The sequence below is a fragment of the Sturnira hondurensis genome, unplaced genomic scaffold (assembly GCF_014824575.4).
Source record: "Sturnira hondurensis isolate 20B ecotype Veracruz unplaced genomic scaffold, ASM1482457v3 Scaffold0000780, whole genome shotgun sequence".
Lineage (NCBI taxonomy): Eukaryota > Metazoa > Chordata > Mammalia > Chiroptera > Phyllostomidae > Sturnira > Sturnira hondurensis.
The window spans coordinates 22,366,179-22,392,747 of record NW_028073411.1 but is presented as its reverse complement, the minus strand read 5'-3'; the positions used below and the strand labels follow the sequence as shown (position 1 = coordinate 22,392,747).

Sequence of the window (26,569 nt, the reverse complement as noted above, 5' to 3'; positions counted from 1 at the left end):
GACCAGGACAACGGCCTGCCAGGAGAATCGTAGCTCATGCCAAAGCCGAGCCAACAGCAGAGAAAGTGCTGAGTTTCCCGTTACTCACAGGTTGTGGCGCCGAGGACTCAGTTCCCAGGGTCCAAACCAGCTCACAGGTGAAAACCAGCCTGGGGGTGCTCAGTCCCTCAGGGGGGGGGGCAGCACAAACCCTCAACCCGCATCAGTGTGTGTGTGCACCGACTTCCTTGGGCTCAGGACATGTGTGTGCGACTGTGTCCAGGTACACGTGGGGCCACCCCCAGGCTCAGCACTCAGGGTGCAGGTGGGGGACGCGTCCCCGCTGGCCGCCTGCGGGCCGGGCCTCACCTTGCACCGGCACTGCCCACTGGTCTTGTTGCAGTCGGGGTCGAAGCCTTTGCTGACCGCGCAGTGGCACGGTCCGCACACGGGGTTCCCCCACCAGCCTCTGGGGCACGGAAGGTCGACCCTGCGAGGAAGACGAGGCAGTGGGTGGAGGAGGGCATCACGGTCCTTCGGGAGAGGCTGGCTGGGGGCGGGGCCTTCTCTGGCCTGGTCCTGGGTACTGCCTTCCCCTCCCAGGGCTTCGGTTCCCCTGCTTGCCTGTGCCCTTAGTGGTCTTAGAGTTTCGTGGCCTAATCCCAGCCTTGAGGGACCCACATCTGGAAGGGTTATACCTACAGAACTGTTATTTTAAAATAATTTGTTCCTTTATTCTTCTCGGAAGACACAGGTGAGAACCCCAGCCCAGACTTGTTGTCACCAGGACGTACACGTGTTGTCTCTGTCTCAGCCCCCACACTGATGCCAGGCCACGGGGCTCACTGGGGGTCTCTCACCTGTTCTCACAGTACTGCCCGTAGTGGAGGGACCCACACTCGCACTCGTAGCCCCGCGGGGCGCCCGGGCTGCGCACGCAGGCTGCCATGTGCTCACAGGGGTTCAGGTGACAGACATCCATACACTTCCTTCCAAAGTACCCTGGGGGGACAGGCCAGCATTACCCCCGGCCCGGAGCTGACTGCTGGCGGAGCAGGCCCGCCTCCGGCCCGGGACCAAACCCTCTGTGTACGACATCTCAGCACGTGCATTCCCCCGGACACGACGTGCCAGGCCACTTGGCAAAGTCACGGCGAGCACGGGCATTTGGTGGGTCAAACTTGGACAGACAGACCAGAGGGCTTCCCGATGCCCCTGGACAGTGGGGAACAGGGCAGAGGGGCCCGGCCGCCCCAGGACACACGGCGGGGGCGGGGGGCCAGCTGGGCACAACTACAGCACCTTGGAGTTCAAAGCAAACACTGAAAGCATACGTGTTAAAGTGTGGACTTTCCCTTGATTTTTCCCTCATCTCATCATAGGCCCCGAGGATGGAACCCAGAGGGGCCCCCTGCTGAGTGAGGACAAGACAAGTTCAAGCAGAGAAGGCTGCTCCTTAATTCCAAGCCAGAGCTCGGGGCTCCCAGCATGAGAGCCGGTGGGGAAGCCGCCACTCCGCTCAGCTTTCCTCACTGCACTTGCAACACCGAAGGCGTCGCCCTCGGCGGGGCTCACGGACATCGGGGGGGGGGGGCGGTGGGCACTCACCGTTGTCACAGACGCAGACGTAGCTGTCCCAAGTGTCACGGCACTGGCTGTGCTGAGGGCAGGGGCTGGAGGCACATGGGTCCCCCACGTCACAGCCGTCCTTCACCCTGACCTTGAGGGCGTCGTCCATGTTCAGCATGGCGATGTTGGTGGACGTCTCCCCCATCCTCACGCCCTGAGTTACGTATGAAAGGGCAGCCTGACTTGGTCACGGGCCTGGGGCTGGAGGAATCTTGACAGGGCCCTGGGGGCTAGGATCCCCAATTCTGTCTGGTCCCTCGTTTCTAAAGCAACACCTCATCTATCTGCGACCTTGGGACTGGTGGAGTTGAAGGGACCAGAGAGGTGGGGTGACGGCAGACGAGGTCACCCTGCCTCCACCAGGCTGTGTTCCAGGTGGGGATAAGGGCCCCCGGAAATGAAGAGAGAAGGCTCCCAGGCCCTAGGAATCCCCTGCGCGCATCACAAGGAAGGATACAGGAACGTCACAGAAGGTGTGACTGTGGGGACGGTGGGCATCCCGGGAGGAGGGGCCACCGCGCAAGGCACCACAGTGGGGCCACACCTGGTGAGGTCCAGGGTAGGAGGCCGGGTGGCCAGAGCACAGCAGAGGGCTGGGGGAGGGGCTCAGGGAACAGGCCGGGGCGGGGGGGGGGGGGGGGGTGGCAAGGTGAAGGAATATAGTTTATTTCCTCGCAGTGGGAGCCCAGGGGCTGTGAGGGGGCTACTCTACGAGCAGCTGCCAGAACAGCTGGATGAGGGGACAAGTGTGGGGTCCCTGCAGGTGAGGTGGGCAGGGGGGCCGGTGCAGGCTGTGAGGGCCAGCTCCGGCCATGCCAGGAAAGCAGAGCTGTAGGTGGCCGGCTGCGGCAGGGAGGCGGGGCGTCGGGGGAGAAGGTGGGGAAACGTGGGGAAGAGGCGTCGAAGTCGGAACCTGCATTTGTTTAGGTCGGGGTGGCTTTTAAAGTGCCAGTTTGCTGGGCACTGACCATCAGCACCTGGTACAGTGCCCGAGGCCCCAGGTCAGCAAGAGGCATGGCCCTGCGCCCCGTCCTACCTGCACGCAGCCCCGGAACCCGCGGCCCACCGAGACCGTGTCTTCAGTGTCAGTCACGCCCCCCACCACGACGCTCCTCATCTTCAACCCTGGGAGCCGGTTCCCGATTTGCACTGTGTCCTGCAGAGAGGAGGGGCTACATCAACCATTCTGGAAACACCTTCAGGCCGAGAACAGTGTGCTCAAAACCCAAACCGGGCTGCTTTGGCAAATGTCCCACAGTCCGGGGCGACCTGGGCCTTCCATGGGGGCTGGGCTCAGCCTTCTCGGCGGGAAACGGGGCAGCCTGTGGGTGAAGGGTGAGCGTGGGAACCCGGACACACGGCGCGCGTCTGCGTCCCAGCCCCGCCAAGACGGTCTGCTCAGGGGGCGGGGGCAAACCTCCCACCCGCAAAACCAGCCACTGTGTGAGGAAGAGCTTGGTGAGTGGGGGAGTCAGCTGCAGAAGGAAAATACGTCCACTGCTGGAGGGCCTCAGGTGGTCCCGCCAGGCCCTGGGCCGGCGGAAGGCGTGCCTGCGGACTGGGGCCTGCCGTCTGCTCTCAGAACCCGGCGTGAGACAGCCTGGACGCCAAGAGCACCTGGCAATCACCCATGGGCGTGGGCGTCCTGTGGGACACGCCTCTTGTTACCTGGCCGCACACCGTGGAGACCCACGGGGTTCAGCTCTCTGAGTGCACCTGCCGTCTCCGAGTGCACCTGCCGTCTGGGGCGGGCGCGCCCCGGGGGCCCCACCCAGGTGCCTGGGTTTCACTGCTCACCCACCTGCGCGCACCGTCCACTCTGAGGGCAGCAGCCCGTGCGGTATTAATCTTTGCGCCCGAAGGCCCAGTGCGGGGCACACAATCATATCTCAAGGGACACTTTTGCTAAAAGAGACCCCTGCCGAGGCACATGTTGGGACAAATGGGCAGAGTCCAGTTCCTGACCCCAGGAGCTGACCCTCGAGAAAAGGGATGAGGTACAGATGCCCGGGGCCTCGGCATAAGGCAGAATGTGAGGCTGAAACTCCAGGGGGCTCGGGGTGTGTGCCCCCAAATCTCCAAGGGCTCTGGAGGGTCCTAGTGCACGGAAGGGTCACTCGGTCTTCCCCCAGACCCGACGCAGGGGCCTTGTCCAAAGAGGGTGCAGGTGCCAACTCACCTGGTCCATGCCGTAGTCCAAGGTCATGACCACCAGGTACTTGATGTCTTTGCCCTCCTTGGCGCTCTTCAGCTCTATCAGCAGGTGGTGCCACTCCCCATCGGTCACGCGTGACCTGGACAGCCTCATGGACGCCACGTCCGCGGGGCCGTGGGACACCTCGAACTGGATGTGGTTGTCTAGGATCTATGGGCGGGGGGGGGGGGGGGGGGGGGGGGGGCGTCAGACAGAGTGACTACGGGCACCGCGCCCCGGGCGGATGGCACACTTGGGCACCTTTCGTTTCTCCCTGCCCATGACACCCTCAGAAGCATGCGCCCTTGTCTAGGAGAAGAAGTGTCAGCTGCTGACGGAGGTCCGGGACAAGCTCTCGTTAGAACTAGGTACGGGAACGGCCACAAATGTCACCCTTTAGGAGATGAGATTGTTCAAGTACAGGAGCAGAAAGACAGAATCCAGCGCTGTAACCGGCTGGGACAGTCACATTTTAAGGACACAGCCAGGGCAATGCCAAGATCACAGGTCCCCTCAGGAAGGACTGGGTGATGCAGCCCCCCCCCCCACCAAGAACACCTGGGAAAACTCAACAAGCACGAAGCCCACCCGTGTGGAAGCGCCAGAGGCACTCAAGGTACCGCCGAGTGACAGAGTCCCCACCAGCGAGGAAACAGAAATGGCCGAGAGGAGCAGGGCGGGTGCCCCTGGCGCCCCCGGGCAGACCTGGGTTTCAGAGGCGGCCCTGGGCGGGCTGCCTGTCATCGGAGTGCATCCGAGAGACAGGGTGCCACCACCGCGCCGGCGTCCCAGTCTCTCCGTTCTTCAGTACGGCACCTGGCACCCGGTCGACACGACCGAGTGCCCAGAGACCGGACAAGGGGCCTGCAAACCAGACAGGCAGGGAAACGCTAGAAGCGGACTCATCGGACGCAGGCGTGAGGCGAGTGACGGGACCACAGAACTACCTGGGACACGGTGGGCGACCACCAGACCATCGTTTCAAAGGGTAAAGGTGCACCTTGTGAGATCAGAGCCAAGTTACCAGGTTCACACACGGGAGAAAGGCCGGAAAATAACAATGTCATTAACGTCGCATGTAAATGCAACTGCAATCGAGGTAGAGTAAAAATAAAAACTGTTCCTCAGAGACACTGTCGCTGTCAAGGGCATTTAACTTTCCTTTTGATGAACGTAAAAATAAAAACTGTTCCTCAGAGACACTGTCGCTGTCAAGGGCATTTAACTTTCCTTTTGATGAACACTGTCACCGTAGCGTGTCATCTCCGGCAAATCCAGTACAGTGATCGTGGCATCTCGAAATTGTGACGAGTGATGTAAGAATTCGCTAAAAGCAGACACATAGCACACTGCTGTCACAATTTTGTGTCAAAATGGTCCAATAAACTTGCAACAAAGAAAAAACACCCAGAACTGAACGCACGGGAGCCGAGCCGAAAATGCAAGGGCTCGGAAAAGCCCCAGTTTAGGGGGAGGAAGAGATGCCAAATGAACACCAGCCAGGGGCAGCCGGGGTCGCCACGGTGACCGAGCCAGGGCTGGGTGTAGGCAAACTTAATCACCAGGGACAGAGAGCGTTTTCATAGCGATAACAATCCATTTTTCCAGGAAAACAATTCTAAATCTGTACGACCTAACAACACAGCCTCAAAACCCACACAGCAAAATGGATGGAACTAAAGAGATACACCCACAATAAAAGTTGGTGTTTTTTTAAATCCTACTGAGGTAAGTTTATTGATTTGAGAGAGAGAGAAACATCAACAGGTTGTCGCCCACACAGGCCCCGACCAGGGATCACACCCAAAACCGGGGATCGACCCCACAACCTTTTGATGCATGGGACGACACTCCAACCACTGAACCACCTGGCCCGGCCAGGGCATCAAGGTTGGAGAAATTTTTTTAAAGATTTTATTTATTTATTTTTAGAGAGAGGAGAAGGGAGGGAGAAAGAAAGAGAGAAACATCAGTGTGTGGTTGCCTCTCATGTGCCCCCTACTGGGTACCCGGCCCACGATCCAGGCCTGTGCCCTGACTGGGAATCAAACCAGTGACCTTTTGGTTCACAACCCACACTCAGTCCACTGAGCCACACCAGCCAGGGCAGGTTGGAGATTTTTAACTCACCTCTCTCGGTAACTGAGAAGAGAGCAAAATGAAACAAACCAATGAAGACAGAAGATTCGAATGCCCCATGACCAAGGGTCCCCACCTGCCGCACACAGAGGAGCCACAGGGCACGCACTTCTCAGCCTCGGCCTGAGTCGCGAAGGCCGCGCCTGCTGGGCTGAGGAGCAAGTCTGCACCTGTCGCTCTCTGCGCGGACGCTCTCTGACCTGCACCTGTGCCAGGAACAGTCCAGAACAACGCACCGGAAAGTGGGCCTGTGTGCTCCTTCCAAAATACACCAGGTACTTCCTAAACACCCCACGGACCAGAGAAGAATCACAGTGGAAAATAGGAAACACTGTAGCTGACCACAAAGAAAATGCAACGCGTCTCAGTCGACGGTCACTTAGGAGAGGGTTTCACCCTTTCTGCACTTCGCCTCCTTGTTTCCCCAGACGGGAGCCTGCGCCTCACCGCCCCCTGCCGGCTCTTCGCCGTCCTTGCTAACAAAACCCAAAGCCTGCGGCGCAACAATAAAAATGGTACACGCCCCCACACACTCGCGGTTCCTGCCGGACGGATCTCGGAACCAGGTCTGTCACCGGATTTAGGAGTGGCATTGGACAGCAGCTGGGTGAGCCCACTGACAGTGCAGGCGGATGCAGGGCGCCGGGGAGCAGTCGCCCGAACGGCCCGCGCTGCAGGGCGCCGCGCCGCTTGTCTGGCCCCCCACGGAGTCCGAGAGACCCTGCTGCCCGCGGAGCCCATGCACCCGAGGGAGGCCCGCCTTCCACGTGCGTCCCGAGGAAGTAAGCCAGAGTGCTCCGGAGTGCCCGGATGACCGGCCTTTGGAAACTGCCCCGGGTGGCCTTCTGGGTGGCCCCTGGAGCCTAGCAGATCCCCCCCACAAAGGCCTCCACTCTTGCTACCCACTCTCGCCGGCAAAACCACCTTCATTTTTGGATTAGCCACCCATAATGTAATTATTCAAACAATGCGGGAGTCTGTGGCCTCGGGGGTTGTTCCTACTGAGAGCGTCCTTTTTTCCTACGGAGACCCGGGTGCCAAATGACAACGTGCAAGCTTGGATTCATCCCCTGAACCAAAAACAGCCGACTTAATTTGTTCCAAAAGTAAAATAACTGCCAAGAAAAATGCCGTCCCTGGGCAGAGCCGTCCTTGCCGAGTTGGGGCCCAGAGCAGGCTCCCGGGGCTGCCCAGGGCACAGAGGAGACCAGGGTGAAACGTCGGCTGCGATCGCCTGGACGCACAGAGGCCGGCTGTACGGTCTGATGCTGGTCTGAAAACGCTCTCGGCGGTGACGCAGGGGAGGGACAGGTGGGCCCACAGGCGGAGGCCGTGGTCCGGGTTCTGAGCTTCAGCTCCGGCAGGGCTAATCATGCCGCTCAGGGCTGTCTTCATGACCTGCCAGCCCGCTGGGAGCCCTGTCCCCATGGACCTCCAGCAGGGAGCTCACAGGAGACGCTGGGCAGCACCTCTGTCCCCTCCCTCTGCCCCTGCCACACGGAAGCGTTTCCAGATGGGTGGCCCACGGGGTGATGGCACGTGGTCCTGTGGGTGCTGTAGCACCGGGATAATGCGCGACCCATGGCACCCAGAGCTCAGAGCCTCTGGGCCCCAGTTTGCTGCCTCGAACGCAGCATCTGCCAGACGCAGCGAGGGCGGGGCCTGTCCGGGTGCCTGCACCAGGGGCAGGGACAGGGACAGGAAGAGGGCAGCCCCTGGAGTTGAGTAGCTGCTTCCTTGAGGGAAGTGTCTGTGGAGCTGGGAAGGGGGCAGAAAAAAACAGGGAACCGCGTGCATTCAAATAATCTTTTCCAAGTCTTCCAGAATTCTACTGCTCACCTAACGTTTAAAACGAACGGAACAGGAAGGGCCAAAGCGAAGAAGAGAACACACGTGAAAGGCAGCTGAACTGTGGGGAAGACTTTTAGGGAGCTACCAGCCGGGCGCAGCCTCCCGGAAGGAACGGTCCACGGAAGCCTGTCATTTGCCCCCCAAGGTGCTCACTGCCTCCTCCAGTCTGAACGCTGGGAGCCCGAGCTGCCGGTCAGGACACACTGTGGCTGAGCCCTGAGGGGTCGCCCCAGCTCTGAACACGCTCCGTGCCCCAGGCACAGAGGGGGACAGCAAGGGCTGGAAGGTCGTCTGGTGGGTGGTCACTGACACTGTGTTCCTGGCTCCTCTCCCTGGTGTGGGCACGACTGTGCGGCCACCTGGAAAAGTGTGCCTGCGCCTCCTCTCTCCCCTTCTCAGGAGAGCCCACCGGGCCAGTGTGAGGCCGTGGCATGTTGGGGTGCCCTGGGCAGCCCGCGATTCCGGGGCGGTGCTGCGGAGTGCTCTGGTTGTGTCACTCAGCTGTCACCTGGCCTGCAGGGCCAGGGTGGCATGTGGTTCTCACCTACCTCGAGATGGAGCCGAGAGGACCCGCCCGCCGTGGCCACCAGCAACACGCCATCCTCCTGCCGGGTCCGGAACATGAGCCCCAGGTACCAGGGCACAGAGATGGTGATGTCCAGGCCGCTCCAGGACACGACGCTCTCCCCGCTAAAGCGCTGGGGGTGAGGCATGACTGTGGACACAGACACAGGACCTCCTGACGTCAGGCAGGGTGGGGACAGGCTCCCAGGGAGGTGGGACCGGGGTGGGGGAGGGGCAAGGAATCTGGGCCTTTTTCATTTTCGTGCAAAGGCAAGTCTCAGCCCTCTGCCTGTATGGAGTCTGCCCCTCAGAACCCAGGGGCCATGGGCGCTGCAGAAGCCCACCCAGGGGACACATGCCACCTTCCTGGGAGTGAGACCCCGGGGTTCCCAACCCCAGCCAGGGCACAGCGAGGGGCCCTCGGGCTGGACGGCAGGCAGCGCAGGGCGACTCAGGATCCCTGGGCTGAGGACAGGGTGCTGGGCAGTCCCATGAGCTCAGCCTTCCTGTCCACCCCACAGGGGCCGGGGCAGCCACCTCACAGAGGATGGTCTCCTGCTGGGAAAGCCCACGCCAGTAGTGGGCGCCCCACTCGTGAGCCCACACACGCTCCTGGGCCTGCACTGGACTCACCGGCCATCCACAGGTGTCTGGGGCGATGGGCCCAGACATGGCACGGCCCCTGGACAGCTGAGGGCTCCCAGGTGGTTTGGGGGGGCAGGGCAGTGACAACAGCCTCAGCTGTTACACTATTCAGGACTGACCTCGGGCGGGCATGGTGCCGAGTCAGGCCAGGTCCTCACTGTCACTGGCCCTGGTGTGTGGCAGTCAGTGGCCCATGCCCGAGTCACACCCTGACTCCCGCCAGGTGGGATCACACAGTCGTGCCAGAGGACTTCCAGAGAAGGCCTCCAGGTGGGGGCCACCAGGCGGGGGCCGCACCAGGGCCAGCAGCCTCATGAGCTGCTCACGAACCCCCCTGGCCACTGTTTTCTCTGGCACAGCCACAGCCGGACTCACGGCCTCCACGACGGGAGCTCGCGGGGCCTGGGCGGCTCCCTGGAGCTCTGTCCCCCGGGCCTGCTGCCCCTCCCTGCGTCCTGAGCTTCCTGCACACAGCGGTCACTGGGGGCAGGGCCTCACTGCCTGCTCCACAGCAGGCCTCAAAAAGCGTCATGGGCTTTGTGACACAAAGAAGCTGACCCTGACTGGTGACCCGTCCGGGACAAGAGCTGCAGGTGAACATGACCCCACATCACATGCCTCCACTCTGTAAAGGGACAGTCCCAAGGGGGTGCACGGTGCCGGGATGGGCAGGCCTCGGCCATAGGCCGAGGGGGCTCTGCTCTCCTCACACACCATTCTGGTCCTGCCTGGTTCTGGTTCGTGGACTCCTTTGAGACCCCGAGGAAAGCCGTGGGCCCCATCTCCGCAAAACCACCGGGTGCAGGCCCACTGTTAATCCGGGAGGGTCCCGTGATGAGGGGAAAAGGCCGGGACCCCCACAGGGAGGGAGTGTCCATCAAGACCAGCTGCACCCGGCCTGGGGCCAGCGCCCATGCTCAGGACAGGGCAAGTGCCCACCCTGTCCCCGTGGGTGAGAGGTCCACGGGCAGCTCCAGGGCAAGACTTCTCGGAGCTAATGCCGGATCCACCAGGCCTCAGTCGTCCCTGCTGGTTTCCTGAGGTTCGCAGAGGCACGATTTTTAAGTGACAAAACTTACGTGTCACTGTACTGCTCCAAAACGAAGAATCGTTTAAGCCCGTCCATGTCTACGACTGTGCACAGGACGCAGGGGTGGGGTGGGGGAGCTGAGGCCCCGCCCTCCGTGCCCATCACGGCCCAGTGAGGAAGCAGTCAGCTGGAGGGCCCCCTGGGGCCGGGGCCTAGGGACTGTCCCTTTGGGCCTCAGCGTGTGAGGGCAGCAGTGGCCCTCGAAGCGCCGCCTGCCTGACCCTCACGGTCTTGAACTGAATGCTGGCCCTGCTCGGATGAGGCGCCATGTCCTGCCCTGCCCCAGACGCCCCGCCCCAGTCCAGTCCCAGCAGCTGGACGCTCCCACAGTCCCCCGGCCTCCCGCCAGACCCCGCAGGTGCCACCAGACCCTGCCGGCCCGGGCGCCCGGCCCTCACCGTGCTCGCAGTTCTTCCCTCCGAAGCGGAGCGGGCACTGGCAGAGGTAGGCATTCCACCTGTTCACGCAGGTGCCCCCGTTCTGACACCAGACCCCGTCGCAGAAGTTCCTCTGAGCAGCGCAGCCTGGAGACAGAGCAGAAGCCGGATGCAGGGGCTGTCGCTGTTCCCTAACACAGATCCAGCTGCGGGGACTCTGAGCCCAGTGAGCAGCGGCCAGAGGCGGGCGTTCCCGAGACCCCACCGCAGGGGCAGAGATTCAGCCTTCAGGCCACCCTGCCAGCTGGCCAGGTTGCCCGGGTGTCAGTGGCAGGCCAGCCGGGCAGGGTCACCGCCCCTCCCCCACAGTGCAGGACCCCCAGTCCCCGAGACAGCGCATCGGTGGGCCCGGGCTCCGGCTCCCCTCCTGCAGGCACGGGCTGGACACACTCAGGCTTGGTTCCAGGAACAGTCACTGCCCAAGACGTGGACGCCGCCCTCCCCCAGGTGGTACAGCTGCCACGGCCCCGCGACTCCGGCGGTCACGCTGTACCTGCCCTGGTGCCGTTGTTGGCAATGAAGCTGGCCATGTCCACGTGCCTCCCGTCGATGGACAGGTTCCGCATGCAGCCCGAAAAGTGACGGCTCTGCACCGGGAAGTCCTCGGGCAGGTTGGGGACGCCCCCCAGGAGCAGGGGGCCCGTCAGGTCCAGGGACCTGGGGAGGCAAGGCCAACCTCTGTGACTGCTGGGCGGGCACAGGGGCCACGGGGGCCCTGCTGTGATGTCACATGGCCTCTGCATCACGGCACACTTGTCATCTTGAATGTCAATAATCGATTGAGCAGGGACCCAGGGAGGCAGGCGGCCAACGGGTCTGAACCCAAGGTGGCCCTACCTCTGGCTCCCAGCCTCAGTCACCTTGCACCTGCATCTGACCCTGACCCGCCAGTCAGGCCCAGTCAGTGGTGTGACCTTCCTCCAGCCCCTAGTGACCTTGAAGGAAGGCCACAGCACACTAGCACCCTGGTTCAACCACATGGCCATGGACAAGGGGTCAAATCCTTCCGGAAGGGTTCCCTTCTCAGTGAAATGGGCATGGTCCCGCCTGGGTCACAGCTGGGGGCGGGTGGGATCTGGTGAGATGGGCCAGGGACTGTCCCAAGCCCACAGCAGGAGCTCAGCATCGCTCAGGCCCCTCTAACCGTGGTCTTCAAAACCCAGTCACGTTCTGACAAAGCCTGGGGGGAACAAGCCCACGGAGAACCTCCAGAGCCGGCACCACGGAGAGGACCCCGAGCGTGCCACAGTGTCTGCATCGGCGCTTGTTCAGGACTCGCAGAAAAAGCTCCAGGTCTGGGGGGCCACGGGCAGGCTTTACTGACTGGACACCAAGTCACAGAGGCCAGTGCTTGGTGGGACAAAGCCAGCTGTCCCGTGGAGACAGGGCTGGGGACGGTCTTCGGGGTCAGCAAACCAGCCATCACCGCCCTGGGCTGGTCTGGACGCAACCATGGCAGATGCATCTAAGGCCACTTACTCTAGAAGGCTCTAGAAGGCTCTAGAAGGCGCCCCCACATAGGAGAGGGAATCTGCCTCCGGCCCAAACTGGAGCTCCCAGAGTGTGCTGCGTGGGGGTCCTGCCCCGTGACCCCGTTTTGGAGCCGTGGCCGTGGTGGGCTGGACGCCCGCCTCCCCTCCCAGATGCTCACTTCTTGGAGCCGCTCTGAGTGCCCTGGGCCGCACAGCTGTAGTTCCCGACGAAACTGCTGAAGCGCACGGCCACGGCAGTGTCACAGTCGTCCACCGTCACCACGGCCACCTTCTCTCCGGACGGCCCGTGGGGCAGGCCCAGGCGGCCGATGTTGGGCTATCGGATGAGAGAGCACAGGGATGTCAGAGAGCCCCCACCGGTGTGCTTGGCAGACACGCCAGCCTGCACACAGGCCCCCCGCACACGGAGGGACGGGCACATGGGGATGGCACGCGACAAGGGGCGCCCACAGCCCCATTTTAAGTTAGTCCCCCAACCAGCTACTCTGGGTTCAGAGGGCACCCTCCCCAGAACCTCAGAGCATGACCTTGCGTGGAGCGGGGGGTCTCACAGACACAGTTGGTGAGGATGAGGTCGCACTGCGGTGTGGCGGGCCCTACTCCAACCCCCGGTGACACCCACAGAGGCAGAGACACGTGGGACAGTGTCATGTGACAGTCGGGTAGAGACAGGAGTGGCGCTGCCAAGAGCCCAGGAGACTGGGAACCGGGGCCACCGGGAGCTGGCGAGGCAGGAGGGACCCTCCCCCGAAGCCCTCAGAGGGGCAGGGCCCTGCGGGCGGCACCCAGGTCTCGGACGTCAGACCTCCGGGCTCAGGGGCAGTGAGCCTGTTGTTTAAAGCCCCCGTTCGGTGGCTTTCTGTTCAGCTGCCCTCCCTGGCGCCCTGGGACCGTCCCACAAAAACCCACTTCTGCCTGTGAGGGGGCCCGTGCAGCCGACCGGGTTCCGCTCAGCCCACCTGAGTGCCTTCTGCACAAACACCAGGACGCCCTTGCCCAGCCCCCAGGGCTCCTCCTGGGCTCATCCTCTGCCCCGGGGCCGCCCTCACGGGTCTCTCACATGCTGTCCCTGCCCAGGGCGCGTTGCAGGAACTCCTCTGGAGACGGCAACTTGCAGGGAGACCTGTCCAGCCATGGAAGAAGCAGGCTCCCTTCTGGGGGACTGCCTCCAACGGCGGACACTGTCTACCTGGGCAGCCCCACCTGTCTCCTGGCCCGCCCTGCAAGGACACCAGGCAGGCAGACAGGACTGCCAGTGGGAGGCGTGGAGCCCATGTGCACCGGCCACGTAACGTGCACTGGTCTCAGTTCCAGAAACACACAGGCTGCTCAGTGCCCCTACGTGTCCGCACGGCCTGGACCACAGCCCCGTCGCTGAGGGTGGCCTGAGGTTCGCCTGGATGGCCCCACAGGGGCCTCACCATCAGCACACGAGGCGCAGCAGCTCCTTCCCTGCCAGAGAGACCCCCTTGGCCCAGGGTCGGTAAAGGGGGGAGCCACGTCCTTCCCAGCCCCCCCGAAACAGCGGGCTCCACGCCTCCTCCACACGGCGCTCCGAGGACACCCTGAGCTTGCAACAGGACGCACTTGTGTGCTTTCTTACCATAACACTGGCCCCAGATTGTTGCAGAAACACAGAGTACAAATCAACCACCCTCAGTGCCTTTTCAGAGGGAAGTAGCCCTGGCTGGTGCAGCTCAGTGGACCGAGTGCCGGCCTGTGAACCAAAGAGCCGCCAGTTTGATTCCGAGTCTGGGCGCATGCCTGGGTTGTGGTCAGGTCCCCAGTGGGGGGCGCTCCAGAGGCAACCACACATTGATGTTTCTCTCTCTCTCTTTCTCCCCCCCTTTCTCTCTTTGAAAATAAATATAAATCATCTTCAAAGAAGAGGGAAGTAATCAACCAGATAAGAGAGAAGTGTCATTTGTTTGAGGACACTGGGCTGGAGGGTGGGATGTGGGGCTTGGGTGGCTAGGGCGCAGCCAGGTCGCCCCGCCCACCCACAGCACCCCCGGGAGCTGCACAAAACCCGCACTGCTGGGGAGGCAGCTCCGGGGAAGCCCTCTGCTCCGCTCTGGGCAACCAACCGACCGGGCCCAAGCCTGTCGCCGTGCCTCCGTTTCTCCACCAGCTGAGGACATAAGACCAGAATGCCTATCCTTCCTGTGTCACAGGGACTGGGAGGGTGACAGGCATCCACCGGAGTGCCCCCTCAAGCTTTGGCAGGCAATGCCCAGGGCGGGCAGCACTCACCGCCCCACCTGGCCTCCTAGCTCCCGGACACTCTCCCCGTGCGGCTGGAGGTCTGTGAGGCTGCGTCCCTAACGGGCTCGCCTTTGGCTAAGCAGCAGTTAGGTGAGAATAAAAACTACCCCGTTTCCTCGTTTGCCGCAAACACGGACGGCGCCCATTAGGGGGTGTCTAAGTGGCAGGTGCGGCCCGGCAGAGTGCTGTCCCCAGGCTGCGGGCGCCCTGTGTTCCCCCACAACTTGTAATTTGGATGGTTGGGGTGGGTGTGAGCCTCCGGGTGGGCGAGGAAGCGGCACCTAGGCCAGGGGAGCTTTGATGGCACGAAGCTGCTGTTTACAAAACCGCACTTGCTGTAAATTGCTGCTCATCGTCAGCAGCTCAGAGCTTCGCACTCAGGCAAAATCGGAGAGAAAAAAACAGTAGGCGAAAGAAAACTAAACCAAGCCCTGTACTTAGAGCAGCACGTGCCCCCTGTTCAGACAGACCTCCGAGCCGGGCGCCACCCACCCGCCCAGCAAGCCTGCCTCGCAGGGCAGCACACGGTCTGCGGCAGGCCGCGCCCAGAGCCCGGTCCTCCGTTCCCACTCCCGGCGCGGCCGTTGGGGCAGCAGCGCCGAGTACGCTCACGTTAGGAAGAAAAGGACCGGCGAGAGAGCCGCACAGGGACGCATCGGGCGGCAGCCACGCCACCAGAGGGCTTGCTCCCTACTGCACGGGGCACCCCGCCCCTCCTCCCGATGCTCCAGAACCAGCAGCAGGAAGGGCCACCTGCTGTCACCAACTGTGCCAACTGTCACCACGAGGACATGGAGAAAGTGGGGAAAGCTTGTGGGTCACAGGAGAAGGACGCTGCCGTTGACTCAGATGCAGGGAGTGGGTCCGCTAGGTGTCAGGCACAGAGTCAGCACGTGACCCAGCAATTCCACTTGCGGGGACAGACCTCGAGGACTGAAGACAAGGACTCAGACAAAAGCTTGTTCACGAATGTTCCCAAGAGCGAAAACGTGCAACGACCCAAATGTCCATCGATAGAGAGGTGGATAAACACATCGTGGTATGTCTATTCATGGAATATTACTCGGTCGTGAAAAGGAACGAAGCACCAACACCCACCACAGTGTGGATGAACCTCCAACATATTATGCTCAGTGAAAGAAGCCAGCCACAAAAGGTCGCGTGTTGCATGCATAACTCGATGTATATGAAATGTCCAGAACAGGCAAGTCCGTGGACAGAGAGGAGACCTTGATTTGCAAGGCTTTGGGGACTGGGAGTGGGTGCACGGGTGCAGAGTTGCATTTTGGGGTGAGGGAATACTTTAGGTCTCAACAGAGCCAGGGTTGACACTCTACCTCGTTCGCCTCAGGCGGTTAGTTTTGTGTGTGTGCACTCCACACGAATGCTGTCTTCTGGACCGGTCTCCCGTCCTCCTGCCCCTGGCCACGCTCTCCCTGGGAGACCTTTGGGAGCTTCTTCCCCATTTCCACATGTGAAATGGGAGGAGACGCGTGACGCAGCCTCCCTGTCTCCAGGGTTGCAATGACGAAGCGCCGTGGGAAAGGGGAAGCTCTCCGTCAGACCCAGAGGCGAGAAGTGACTGCACCAGCAGGCGACTCAGGGTGGGAGGAAAAATTACGATGCCCGCAGGCGTGCGACATCTGGGCTCGGTCACACGCATTTGTTGGGGGACGGAAATCAGGACAGGACACATGGACACATGGAGGCCAGTGGCCGGCCGATGTCCATGTGGCCCCCTTTCCTGCTGGAGAAAGGGGCTGGGGCGGCCTGAGCAGTGCGGAGGATGAGGCACGGCGCGGGTCAGCGGGAGCACGTGCGCCTCGCCGACACGGGTGGTGGGCAGCAGAGCGTAAAGAGGAAGACGGGTGAGCTGCCCCTTGTGTTTCTAAGATGGATCTCCCACGGTTGCCCCAGGTTGGCAGAACAGAAAAGGATGGCATGGCCTCGTCCGAGTATTTTCACCACTCTCGCAGCAGAAAGGTGCCGGGCACAGGGCAGGTGAAGGCCAAGGTCCCTGCACTTCCCTCCTGGGGCCTGGCTGGGCCCCATGCGGCAGCCATCCAAGCCCGGGGGACCGCCCCCCACCCCTGCAGCTCCAGGCCTGGACACGCAGGGGCAAGGCAGGCACAGGATATGTGAACTGGAGGTGAACCCGCCAGGTGGTGAGGCCTGCCCCCTCCAGGAGCGCAGGCAGGGGGCCCGGGAGCCGGCGAGGACGGACCCACCGTCCTCACTGGTGCCACCGTCTCAGAAAACCCCTGAAGGGCCGCCGCGTACTTCAGGGGGGAACCGGAGGCCACGGGCTTCGCAAATCTGTGCAGATCTGGGTCCCTGATTCTCGGCCAGTCAGCCAGACTAATCACTTGCGGGGGAGGGGGTCCGCTATTCTTTTTCCTCCCTCTGTGCAGGCCCGCCCGTGGCTTCCATTTCCACGTTCTAAAGTAGCCGGCAGGGCTTTCTGTGCACAAAGGCGCTTGGCCCTCACAAAGCACTCACATTTCTACAGCCTTTCAACCTGCTGCAGACGATTTCTCCTGGGGAGGCCGGTGGGGGTTCGATTTCAAATGCTGGGTGCAGGGGGAGGGGGAGGGGGCGCCTCGAAACCGGACACCAGCAGGGCCACATCTCGGGACACGAATGGACTCACGCTCTGTGTCAGAAACGGCTGAGCAGCCTTCATATCGAAGAATTCACAGATGGCTGGACGGCAGGAATGTCACAGAGGGTCAAAACGCAGCCTTGAACGTGCACCGTGTCATCGCTCCTCACAGCCCGAGGCTCGGGCCCAGTGACAGGTGGGCGTGCTGAACACAGTGCACGGGGTGACCGTCGCCCTGAGACACTGGGCAGACCCCACCGGTCCTGGCACACGGTGACAAGCGCCCCCTCGGGAGCACGCACGGCGTTTCTCTGAAGCTCATCGGTGGATGAGATCACAAGGGGAAACGTCCAGACTCGAACGCTTCCAGGATCCTAACCGAATACCCAAGAAGCCTCCCACGGGCTTTTGAGAGCCCTAACCAAACACCCCACCAGGGGTCTGCACTTGTAGGCAGGTGGCCACTCTCTGAGCCTCAGCTTCCTCACCGGTAACACCTAGGTACGATCCTCTTCCGCCTCTCAGGCAGACCGAGGCCCCTCCCAGGACCCCCCTCCCTGGTCGGGCCTCCACACTGGTGCTTTGGCCCAAGAGGCTGAGCAGCTGGGGAGCCAACCCCCACCACTCCCACACAGGGAGGGGGCAGCGCAGGAATGCAGGAAGGCAGGTTAAGGGACCTGGCAGGTTTGCCCGGACACTCCCCCACTTGCTCACGCCTTGCCCCTTCTGGGTCTCCTCAAGGATTTTCCTCGTCTGTGCTGGCCTCCCACACGCGCCCACCCCCAGCTCCTGCTGCAGGGGCCTCGTTGACCCACTCACACCAGATGCCGGGGCCAAGGAAAGCTTGGCCACGTCAGGACACGAGGAACAGACCCCACGCCTGGCCAGTCCACCCGCACCCCACGTCTGCCACGGCAAGACCTATCTGACCGTCCCAGCATCACTGAGGCGGCGAAACTGGCTGAGTCTTTGGACGCGGCCCAGCCCTTGGTGCCCCCGAGGACAGAAGGGCTGTCCCCGGGCCTGGGGCTGGCCCCCCTCTGGAGCTGTCCGAGCGGCCGAGCCCGGAGGCTCCCGAGTCCAGCTCACCCGCGTTTGCGGTCGGTGACGGGGGCGCAGTTCCGCAACGTTAAAAAGTCACTTCCCCTTTGTCAGCCAGCTAACTTGTCAGCAGAAACTCAGGGTTCCCCAAAATTCAGTCGCGAAAATATTTATTCCTCTTGAGTTTGATGTTAAGGACAAAAAAAGCCCAGACCTCCCTTGACCTTTTTCCTTTAAGATACCGGAACGGCCAACCCGGGAAGGAAGAGGCACCCCCTCAGGGCGTGCGTGGTAAGCCGCTGCCGGAGGCCTGACATCCACGGCCACTTACCGGCTCCAGACGGGATGCCAGCTCCCACTCACCCCCACGGGAGACAGCGTCGGGTCCAGCTGCGGGCCGCGCTGGCCGAGGGGGGCAGCGGCTCCCGCTTCCCTCACCTGCGCACGAGCAGGGGCCAGGTGCGACCCACTCTGAGCCCCGGGCGGCCTCTCCTAGAGGCCGGGTAAGTGCACAGCTACCACCTCCACAGTCACCTGGGGACGCATGAAGAGAGCCTGCCGCGGGCCGGCTGTCACACCAACGCAGGGCCCTGCTGAGAGGGCCACGGCCGGCGGGGCCACGGGCGTCCAGTGAGCATCCCGACTCCACTCAGGAAAGTCGCCTGACTTCCCGTGCCCAGGTCTGGGCTCTAAAACGGGGGGAAAGTCGTGCCGCCCTGTGGGTCAGGATGCGATCCGTCCGTGCAGGGCCTTGGCGCTGCACCAGCGAGAGGGGCAAGGTCCACACGAGCCCGCTGTGCCGTGGGGTTGCTATAAAAGACAGGGGGAAGCCCAGAAATGCGCAAATGCCTGTTCACACTGCAGTTCTGCTGTCTTAATTTTTCTACATTAAAAATATAATCTCAGCCTTGGCCGGTGTGGCTCAGTGGATTGAGTACCCACCTGCAAACTAAAGGGTCGCTGGTTCGATTCCCAGTCAGGGCAATGATTCTGGGTTGCAGGCCAGGTCCCCAGTAGGGGGTGTGTGAGAGGCAGCCACACACTGATGTTTCTCTTCCTCCCTCCCTCCCTCCCTCCCTTCCCCTCACTCTACAAATACTTCTTTTACACACACACACACACACACACACTCACACACGTATGTACAATCTCAGCTCTGGCCGAGCAGCTCCATTGGTTAGAGCATCATCCCGATACATAAACAAGCAGAACGACAAGTCAGTGTTTCTCTCTCCCCACTTCCTCTCTCTAAATCCAACCCGTAGAATTTTTTTTAAATAAGTAAAAATATAAGTTCTTTTTACACCTTTAAAGGGAAAAGGAGCAACAGGGCATAACTGTGTGTTCACGAGGCACCAGGCTGCTCTTGGGCCCGGACGCAGGACGACCTGCCGCGTCCAGGCCTTCCTCAGTCCAGCAAGCCCAGAACACGCAGGAAGGTGCCGACAGACGCCGCTCCGTGGTGTCTGTCGGCCAGTGAGAAAGAAAAGACTTCCTTATGCTCGAAGCAACCTCGGAGTTTCTTATCAAAGTAATCACACCAGAGCTGCCTTTGAATCCAGGCTCACTGACAAGTCTGGCACAGACAGAGGGACAGACGGACGACATGCTCGGCCACAGGAGGCCAAGGCTGCTCGGCAGAGGCTCTGTTGGCCCACCCGTGGGCTCAGCACTGCGTGTGCATGTGTGTCTCCCGGGCCACAGGGGTCTCCATGGGGACGGCCTGTGTCCTGGACACCACCCCTGGGGCGCGGTGCCAGCCCGCCCCCGCCCAGCCCTTCACCAGACAAAAGCTCCCAGCCACTGTCCCTGCTGGGCACAGCCACCAGGGCCCCCGCGTCTCCTGGGAACCGGGAGTTTGTATCAGAGGGGTCCTTTGTCCAGGGACACATGAAGTTCTCAACATCGGGGGTCCATCCATTTAAACAGCACCTTCTTGGGGTACCGGGGAAGACGTCTCTTTGTGCTTGCCTCATGAAAACCGGGGCCTTGGGCAACCACAGAGGCTCGTGTCCCCCACAAGTGGGATCTATGAGTCTGACTGTTGCCCACTTCCAGCTGGACAGGAGGTGGGGAGGGGCGGGCACAGGGACCGGGTGCCTGGGGGGCTCCCAGGCCGCAGCGGTGGGCTCCAGGCGCAGCCTGCCCTGTCTCGGGGTGAAAGCACAGACCGTGTCGGGCAAGGAGAGCGTCACTCTGGGCCGCGAGGACTTCAGGCCACCGGATGTGTCTTCACAGAGCATCCCCGGACAATGGGAGAAGGGCTGACAATCGACGTGCACACTCACAGCCTCACACACTCATGTGCATGCTCGCACTACACACACTCCCTAGTGCACACTCACCTGTGCACACGAGCACACTCCTGCAAAGCCCAGCCTGCTCCTGCTGGGAACCCACCCGGCCCCACTCTACCCCGAGTCTGCCCAGAAGCGAGACCCCAGAACCCCACCAGCACCCCCTCCCTGCCCTCCTCGTCCACAGGCCATGAGGGTGCCATGCTGGGCACTAAGGGGAAATCGGGGGGGGGGCGCTTAGCTGGCTGGGAGGGCGCACAGAGGAGGCCGAGGGGAAGGGGCGGAAGGACCCTCAGTGTGGCCACGGGGCGGGGTGAGAGCCTCCAGGCCCCCATTGCCTGGCTCTGGGCCGCAGTTTCCTCCTCTTCCGAGGGCAGACATCAGAACCTCAGACCCTAGGGGCCCTCGTCCCGGGGGTGGAGGCAGAGGGTGGAAGGGCAGAGAGCCTGGGGACGGAAGGGGGTTGCTGGGGCTGTTGTTCATTTCAAAGCCTTGGCAGCGAGGGGAGGAGCCGGGTGAAGATGGGGGCCTAGATGAGCGGGGGCGGGGCAGTCAGTGGCTGCCCAGGCCTGGGGGACTTTCCATGACAGGCGTGGGCAGACATGCTGGCCCAGGGTGGGGCACATTTGTCTCTGGGAATAACTGTTTCCGTAGCAGGTGACTCTCTGCCATCTGACGGCCGTGTTTTGGAAAGGAAGCAGGCGACCCCACTACAGCACCTGCCCCCCACCCCCCAGTGCTGGTCTGGTCCCCCACGGAGGCTGTTTCCAGAGAGACATGCTTCACCCTCTGACCCCTTGGGCCCAGGGAGTCCCCCACCTGCAATGGCAGCATGCTATTCAGTAGTTACGGACTAGCCCACGGGGCGGACACCACGCAGGCCAGCCCGCCCAGCAGACGGCCAGTAGGCAGGAAACACAGTCGGAGAAAAACGAGTCCCTGCTCGACTGGGTTGGGGGGCCTGCACGGGAGGAACAAGTACGTGGGGTGTCCCCACATGTCCCCCTGCCCAGTGTCCACTCTGCAGCGGCTGGCAGGCAGAGCTCTGCCAGCGAGTCCCCGGTGCAGACGAGGGGGCCGCGTGCCCTCCCAGCCCTGCCCCGACCCTGAAAGCTTCGGGGCCCGGACAGAGGCTTGCCTCAATGGTAGAACAGTGTAGCTTCTTTACCTCACCCATTCTTCCCGTCAGGTGTTTTTTCTGAACAGAAAGTTTAAAGTAAGATATCAAAAATGGTTCCCAGCCCTGGCTGGTGTAGCTCAGTGGATTGAGCGCGGGCCTGCAAACCAGAGTATCCCAGTTCGATTCCCAGTCAGGGCACATGCCTGGGTTGCAGGCCAGTTCCCAGCAGGGGACTCACGAGAGGCAACCATACATTGATATTTCTCTCCCTCTCTCCTCCCCTTCCCCTCTAAAGATAAATGAATAAATATTGTTTAAAAAGGTTCCCAATCCCATCACCCAGAGGGTCTCCTGCTGCATGTTCCTACGAGGACACGTGCAATGCCCGAAACGGCCCAGAAAGGCATAAAATGAACACAAAAGCCACCTCCTTTCTCCCCAGCCCCATTCTCAAAGGCAGCCTCCTGCAGGGAGATGGTCACAAAAGGAGCCTCAACAGCGCCTCCTGCAGGAGGANTCTCCCTCTCTCCTCCCCTTCCCCTCTAAAGATAAATGAATAAAAATTGTTTTAAAAGGTTCCCAATCCCATCACCCAGAGGGTCTCCTGCTGCATGTTCCTACGAGGACACGTGCAATGCCCGAAACGGCCCAGAAAGGCATAAAATGAACACAAAAGCCGCCTCCTTTCCCCCCAGCCCCATTCCCAAAGGCAGCCTCCTGCAGGGAGATGGTCACAAAAGGAGCCTCAACAGCGCCTCCTGCAGGGGGACCATGGAGGAGGGTAAACGTCCCGTGTTTCCAGGCAGGGAAGCTACCCTTCGGGAAGAACATACGCCCATACCAGCCCATGTACGTAGAGCTTTCAAACTCCTTTTAACTGAGCGTTTTACTTCGAGATCATTTTAGGTGCACGTGCAAGTAAAAGTAATACGGAGGGACCTGGTGTGTCTCTGCCGCCGGGTTTCCACCCAGGCCAAACATCCTGCCACCGGGCAGCAGAGCGTCACAGCCAGATGCAGGCGCTGACAGTCAGCGCACGGAGCGGCTCCAGCAGCACCAGGCCCCCGCGGGCCGCCGCTCCCTGGCCACACCTGCTGCCCCCGCCCCGGGCTGGGGTGGGTGCAAAAACAGCCAACAGCGGTTTTCGGGTGCGGACTGCGAAGTGGTCAGGGGCTGCACCCCTGTTCTCTCTGAGAGAACTCTAATTCACGGAACTCTCTAAGAAAGTGCTAGAATTCTCCAGGGACGTCATCTGGGACTGGAGATTTTGTTCTGGGGAGTGTTTAAATTACAGAGTCTGTTTCCTTACCAGTAACATGGTCATCTGCCCTGGCCACTGTGGCTCAGTGGATTGAGTGCCAGCCTGTGAATCAAAGGGTCACTGGTTCAATTCCCAGTCAGGGCACATGCAGGCCAGGTCCCCAGTAGGGGGCGCTGAAGAGACTTCTACACATCGATGTTTCTCTCCCTTTCTTTCTCTCTCCCTTCCCTTCTCTAAAAATAAATAAGTAAAACATTAAAGAAAAAGTAACATGGTCATTCAAATTACTTTCCGTATTGGATGAATTGTGGCAGTTTGTCATTTTGGAGGAATTGGGAATTTATTTTGGATGTTAGTAATTAATGTCTTCTCTCCATGTCAGTATTGCCAGAAGTTTGTCAACATTACTGCTCTTTCTAAAGCTCTGTTTCGTTGATTCTCTCTGTTGTTTTTACAGTTTCCACATGGCTGGTTTCCGCCCTGGCTGGTGTGGCTCAGTGAACTGAGCACCGGCCTGCAAATTGAAGGCTCACCAGTTTGATTGGTCACTCAGGGCCCATGCCTGAGTTTTGGGCCAGGGCCCCAGGTGAGAGTGTACGAGAGTGACTGATATTCTCGCACATTGATGTTTCTCTTCCTCTTTTCCTCCCTCCTTACCCTCTCTTTAAAAATATAAATAAATAAAAATTTTTATTTAAAAAAAAACAAAAAGATGACTGGTTTCTGCTCTTCTCTTTATGCTTTCCTTCCCCCTACTTGCTTTGGGTTTGTTTTGCTCTTCTTTTTCCAGGTTCTTCAGGCAGGTGCTTAGATTATTGNGGTCACCAGTTTGATTCCTGGTCAGGGCCCATGCCTGAGTTTTGGGCCAGGGCCCCAGGTGAGAGTGCACGAGAGTGACTGATACTCTCGCACATTGATGTTTCTCTTCCTCTTTTCCTCCCTCCTTACCCTCTCTTTAAAAATATAAATAAATAAAAATTTTTATTTAAAAAAAAACAAAAAGATGACTGGTTTCTGCTCTTCTCTTTATGCTTTCCTTCCCCCTACTTGCTTTGGGTTTGTTTTGCTCTTCTTTTTCCAGGTTCTTCAGGCAGGTGCTTAGATTATTGACTTGAGACTTCTTCTCTTTTCTCATGTATTTTTGGTACTATGAATTTTCCTCTCAGCACTGCATTAGCTGCATCCCACCTGTTTTGCTATTCTGTATTTCATTTTGTTCACATTTGTAAAAACTCCTATCAAACTTCCTCCCTCTTTTTCTGAGTAACTGAAGGCTTCCATCAATCTCCATCAGGCCTTGGATTTGCAACATCCCCTGAAGTCAGCCGGCAGAGTCAAGACCAGCAAGGCAGCAGCTTACGGCCCTGAGGCTGCATGAGAAGGACAGCTGCAGGGGAAGCTGCGCGGGGCTGAGGGTGGTGGTGGAGTGAGGGGGTGAGCTCGTGGCGCGGGAGGTGGTTTAAATAATGATGACTGAAAAAAGAAATAACTATGTTGAGGGTAATGGGAAGAAGGGTTGATACTGAGAGAGAAAAGGATTATAAATACAAAGGCGTAAAGCTAGAATGAAGTCCATAATGTTGGATGGAATTCAAGATTTTCAGCAATCAGAGGTAGAAATAAATGCGAATTTCAGTCCACATAAGTGTGTATATGAGTATGTGCACATGCCTATACATACACATATACATACGTTCATACATACACGTGTGCTGGCTCTGCCCAACGCGAGAGAGAGACTGGGGGTGGGACACCCCAGCGATGAGCACACCACACCCTAGTGCCTGGGATTCTAAGTACCATTCTTTCCTGAAAGAGTCCAGAGTTCTGGGATAAGTGGCCGATTCCAGGCCTGGTGTGGGGAAATACAAAATAAGCACGAAATGTCTTTTTGTGCCAAAAAGTAGCAGAGCGCTAATAAAAGGACGGGGGGGGGGAGCTGTCAAAAGGCTGGCTCTTCTTCCTTTTTTTTTTAAATATTTATTTCCAGAGAGAGAGGAAGGGAAGGAGAAAGAGGGAAAGAAACATCCATGTGTGGCTGCCTCTCATGCGCCCCCCAACCAGGGACCTGGCCCACAACCGAGGCCTGTGTCCAGACCGGGAATTGAACTGGTGACCTTTTGGTTCGCAGGCCAACGCTCAGTCCACTGAGCCACACCAGCCAGGGCAAAAGGCTGGCTCTTGTGCCCGTGTTCTTTTAGCCAAACCTCAGCCACGGGCCAAACAGCGAATGATCTGAGCACCGTGTCGAAGGGAACGCTGCTTTGCCTCAGACAGGAGCCCGTGGAAGCCACAACACAAGTAAACTGGAAGCAAGCTGGTGAAAAGCCAACCCTGAACTCGGAGGGCGGGGCAGAATCGGAAAACAGCTGGCGGCCCCCACAGTGGTGACGGCATGGGTGTGGCTGTCACGGAGGCCACGACTAGGCCGAACCCTCCAGGGCACGCACAACCTGCATTGTAGCGAATGTGCTCTGTCGGTTTCTAGAAGCTGATTCCACGAGACAGCCACGCAACCACTCCTGTGAAAAATGGCAAATACAGCTGCTTCCTTTCTCACAGTTTGGGGGAAAAAAGCACATTCCTGGAACTCTCTGCTAACGGCCACTTTCCACCTTTCCAGATACATACGACAAGGTCAGGCACTTTGGGGCCCTACGACAAAGAACACAGCCACACAGATGTCCCTGTGCCTGGCCTGTGCCGGGGGCGGGGGGAGGGGGGAGGGTGGGGTGGAGGGGCAGGGACTGGCCAGACACCTGACAGGCGCTGGTCCCGGCCACCCGAGTCCCTGGTGTGAAGAAGCACTCGGAATGGCCGACACGGACGCCCCGCCCATGCCTTCACTCCCGTCCAGACTGCGCAGAGGAACGCTTCCCCACCTTTCACAAATGCCCACCTTTGACAAGGGGACGATCCCAAATCCTCCCCATCAGCCCCCATCGGCTCCACAGGTGGGTGTGGGGCGGGGCTCTGCCGTTCCCCACCCCCACCCCCCACCCCCCGCTCTGGACGGGGCCCCACATGCTTGTGCAGACTGTCTGCCTCCAAACGCACCTCCAGGAGAGACGCCCGAGTCTCACTGACGGTGAACGGCGACGGGCCTTCTCGTGCAAAATGTCACCAGGTGGAGAAAGCAAACTGCCTGCCCTGCTCCCTGCCTGGGGGCCGGCCCCTGTGGCCCTTATCAAGGGGTCCCCGTCCTCTAGCTTCTGGCCCGTTTTGGCCAATGGGAGCCTCCATTGCCAAAATGGAGGGGGGGCAGTGGTCAGGACAGGGGGGCAGTGGTCAGGACGTCCCTCACCGCTGGCCACAGCCCTGCCTGGGTGGCTCTGTCCCATGACCCCCTCTTTCTGGCATCACTCCGTCTTGTCCCCTTCCTCGGGGACTAAGGATGGTCACAGCCCAGGCCCTGCACTTCCCCACCCCACTCCCCTTTGGCCGGAAGCCCTCCTGGGAACAACACCAAGGTGCCTCCGTTTCCCTGACTAACAGCCCAGGCAGGCGGGCCCCCAAGACAACTGGGGGAGGGCTCAAGGGGCCCCAGGGGTTTTCCACCCAGGATGCACAGAACCGTGAGCAGACCCCACCTCGGAGAGACGGGGTTCCGGGAGGGCGCTTGAAAGAGTGCCAGTCACAGGACAACACAGGGTAGGGTGCAGGGGAGGGCAAGGGGCCAAGGGGTCTCCTCGGCCCGTCTGCCCTCACCGCACTGCCCAGGCCGAACGGCTCAGTGTCTTAACACAAAGAAAGCAGCGGCAGTGGGCCAGTGGGCACAGCAGGCTCAGCAATGGCTGCTGCCCCTGGGAGTCAGGGGCCACCACAGCACGGTCACCCTGCCACTGTCAGCCCACACGGTGGGGCAGCTGCAGGGACCAGTTATCCCAGGGCGCTGAGCGGCTGCCCCTGACGGCCCATTTTCAGTGGCCTTCCCTTCCTAGCCTTCTGCCGGCCTCCCAACT

At 60.4% G+C, this 26,569-nt stretch overlaps 1 protein-coding gene across 3 annotated transcripts in view; it reads right to left on the bottom strand.

The window, feature by feature from the left end:
* The window catches only part of CELSR1 (cadherin EGF LAG seven-pass G-type receptor 1), a 103,579-nt gene that overhangs the window by 23,355 nt on the left and 53,655 nt on the right, over window positions 1-26,569 (bottom strand). For all 3 annotated transcript variants that reach the window (XM_037049322.1, XM_037049327.1, XM_037049336.1), the window contains exons 6-14: window positions 12,180-12,337; window positions 11,022-11,185; window positions 10,490-10,615; window positions 8,341-8,507; window positions 3,788-3,973; window positions 2,645-2,764; window positions 1,588-1,762; window positions 840-981; window positions 349-469 (exon numbers count right to left, since the gene is read on the bottom strand). In XM_037049322.1, the coding sequence (XP_036905217.1) occupies window positions 349-469; window positions 840-981; window positions 1,588-1,762; window positions 2,645-2,764; window positions 3,788-3,973; window positions 8,341-8,507; window positions 10,490-10,615; window positions 11,022-11,185; window positions 12,180-12,337 (1,359 nt within the window). The remainder of the gene's footprint in view (window positions 1-348; window positions 470-839; window positions 982-1,587; window positions 1,763-2,644; window positions 2,765-3,787; window positions 3,974-8,340; window positions 8,508-10,489; window positions 10,616-11,021; window positions 11,186-12,179; window positions 12,338-26,569) is intronic.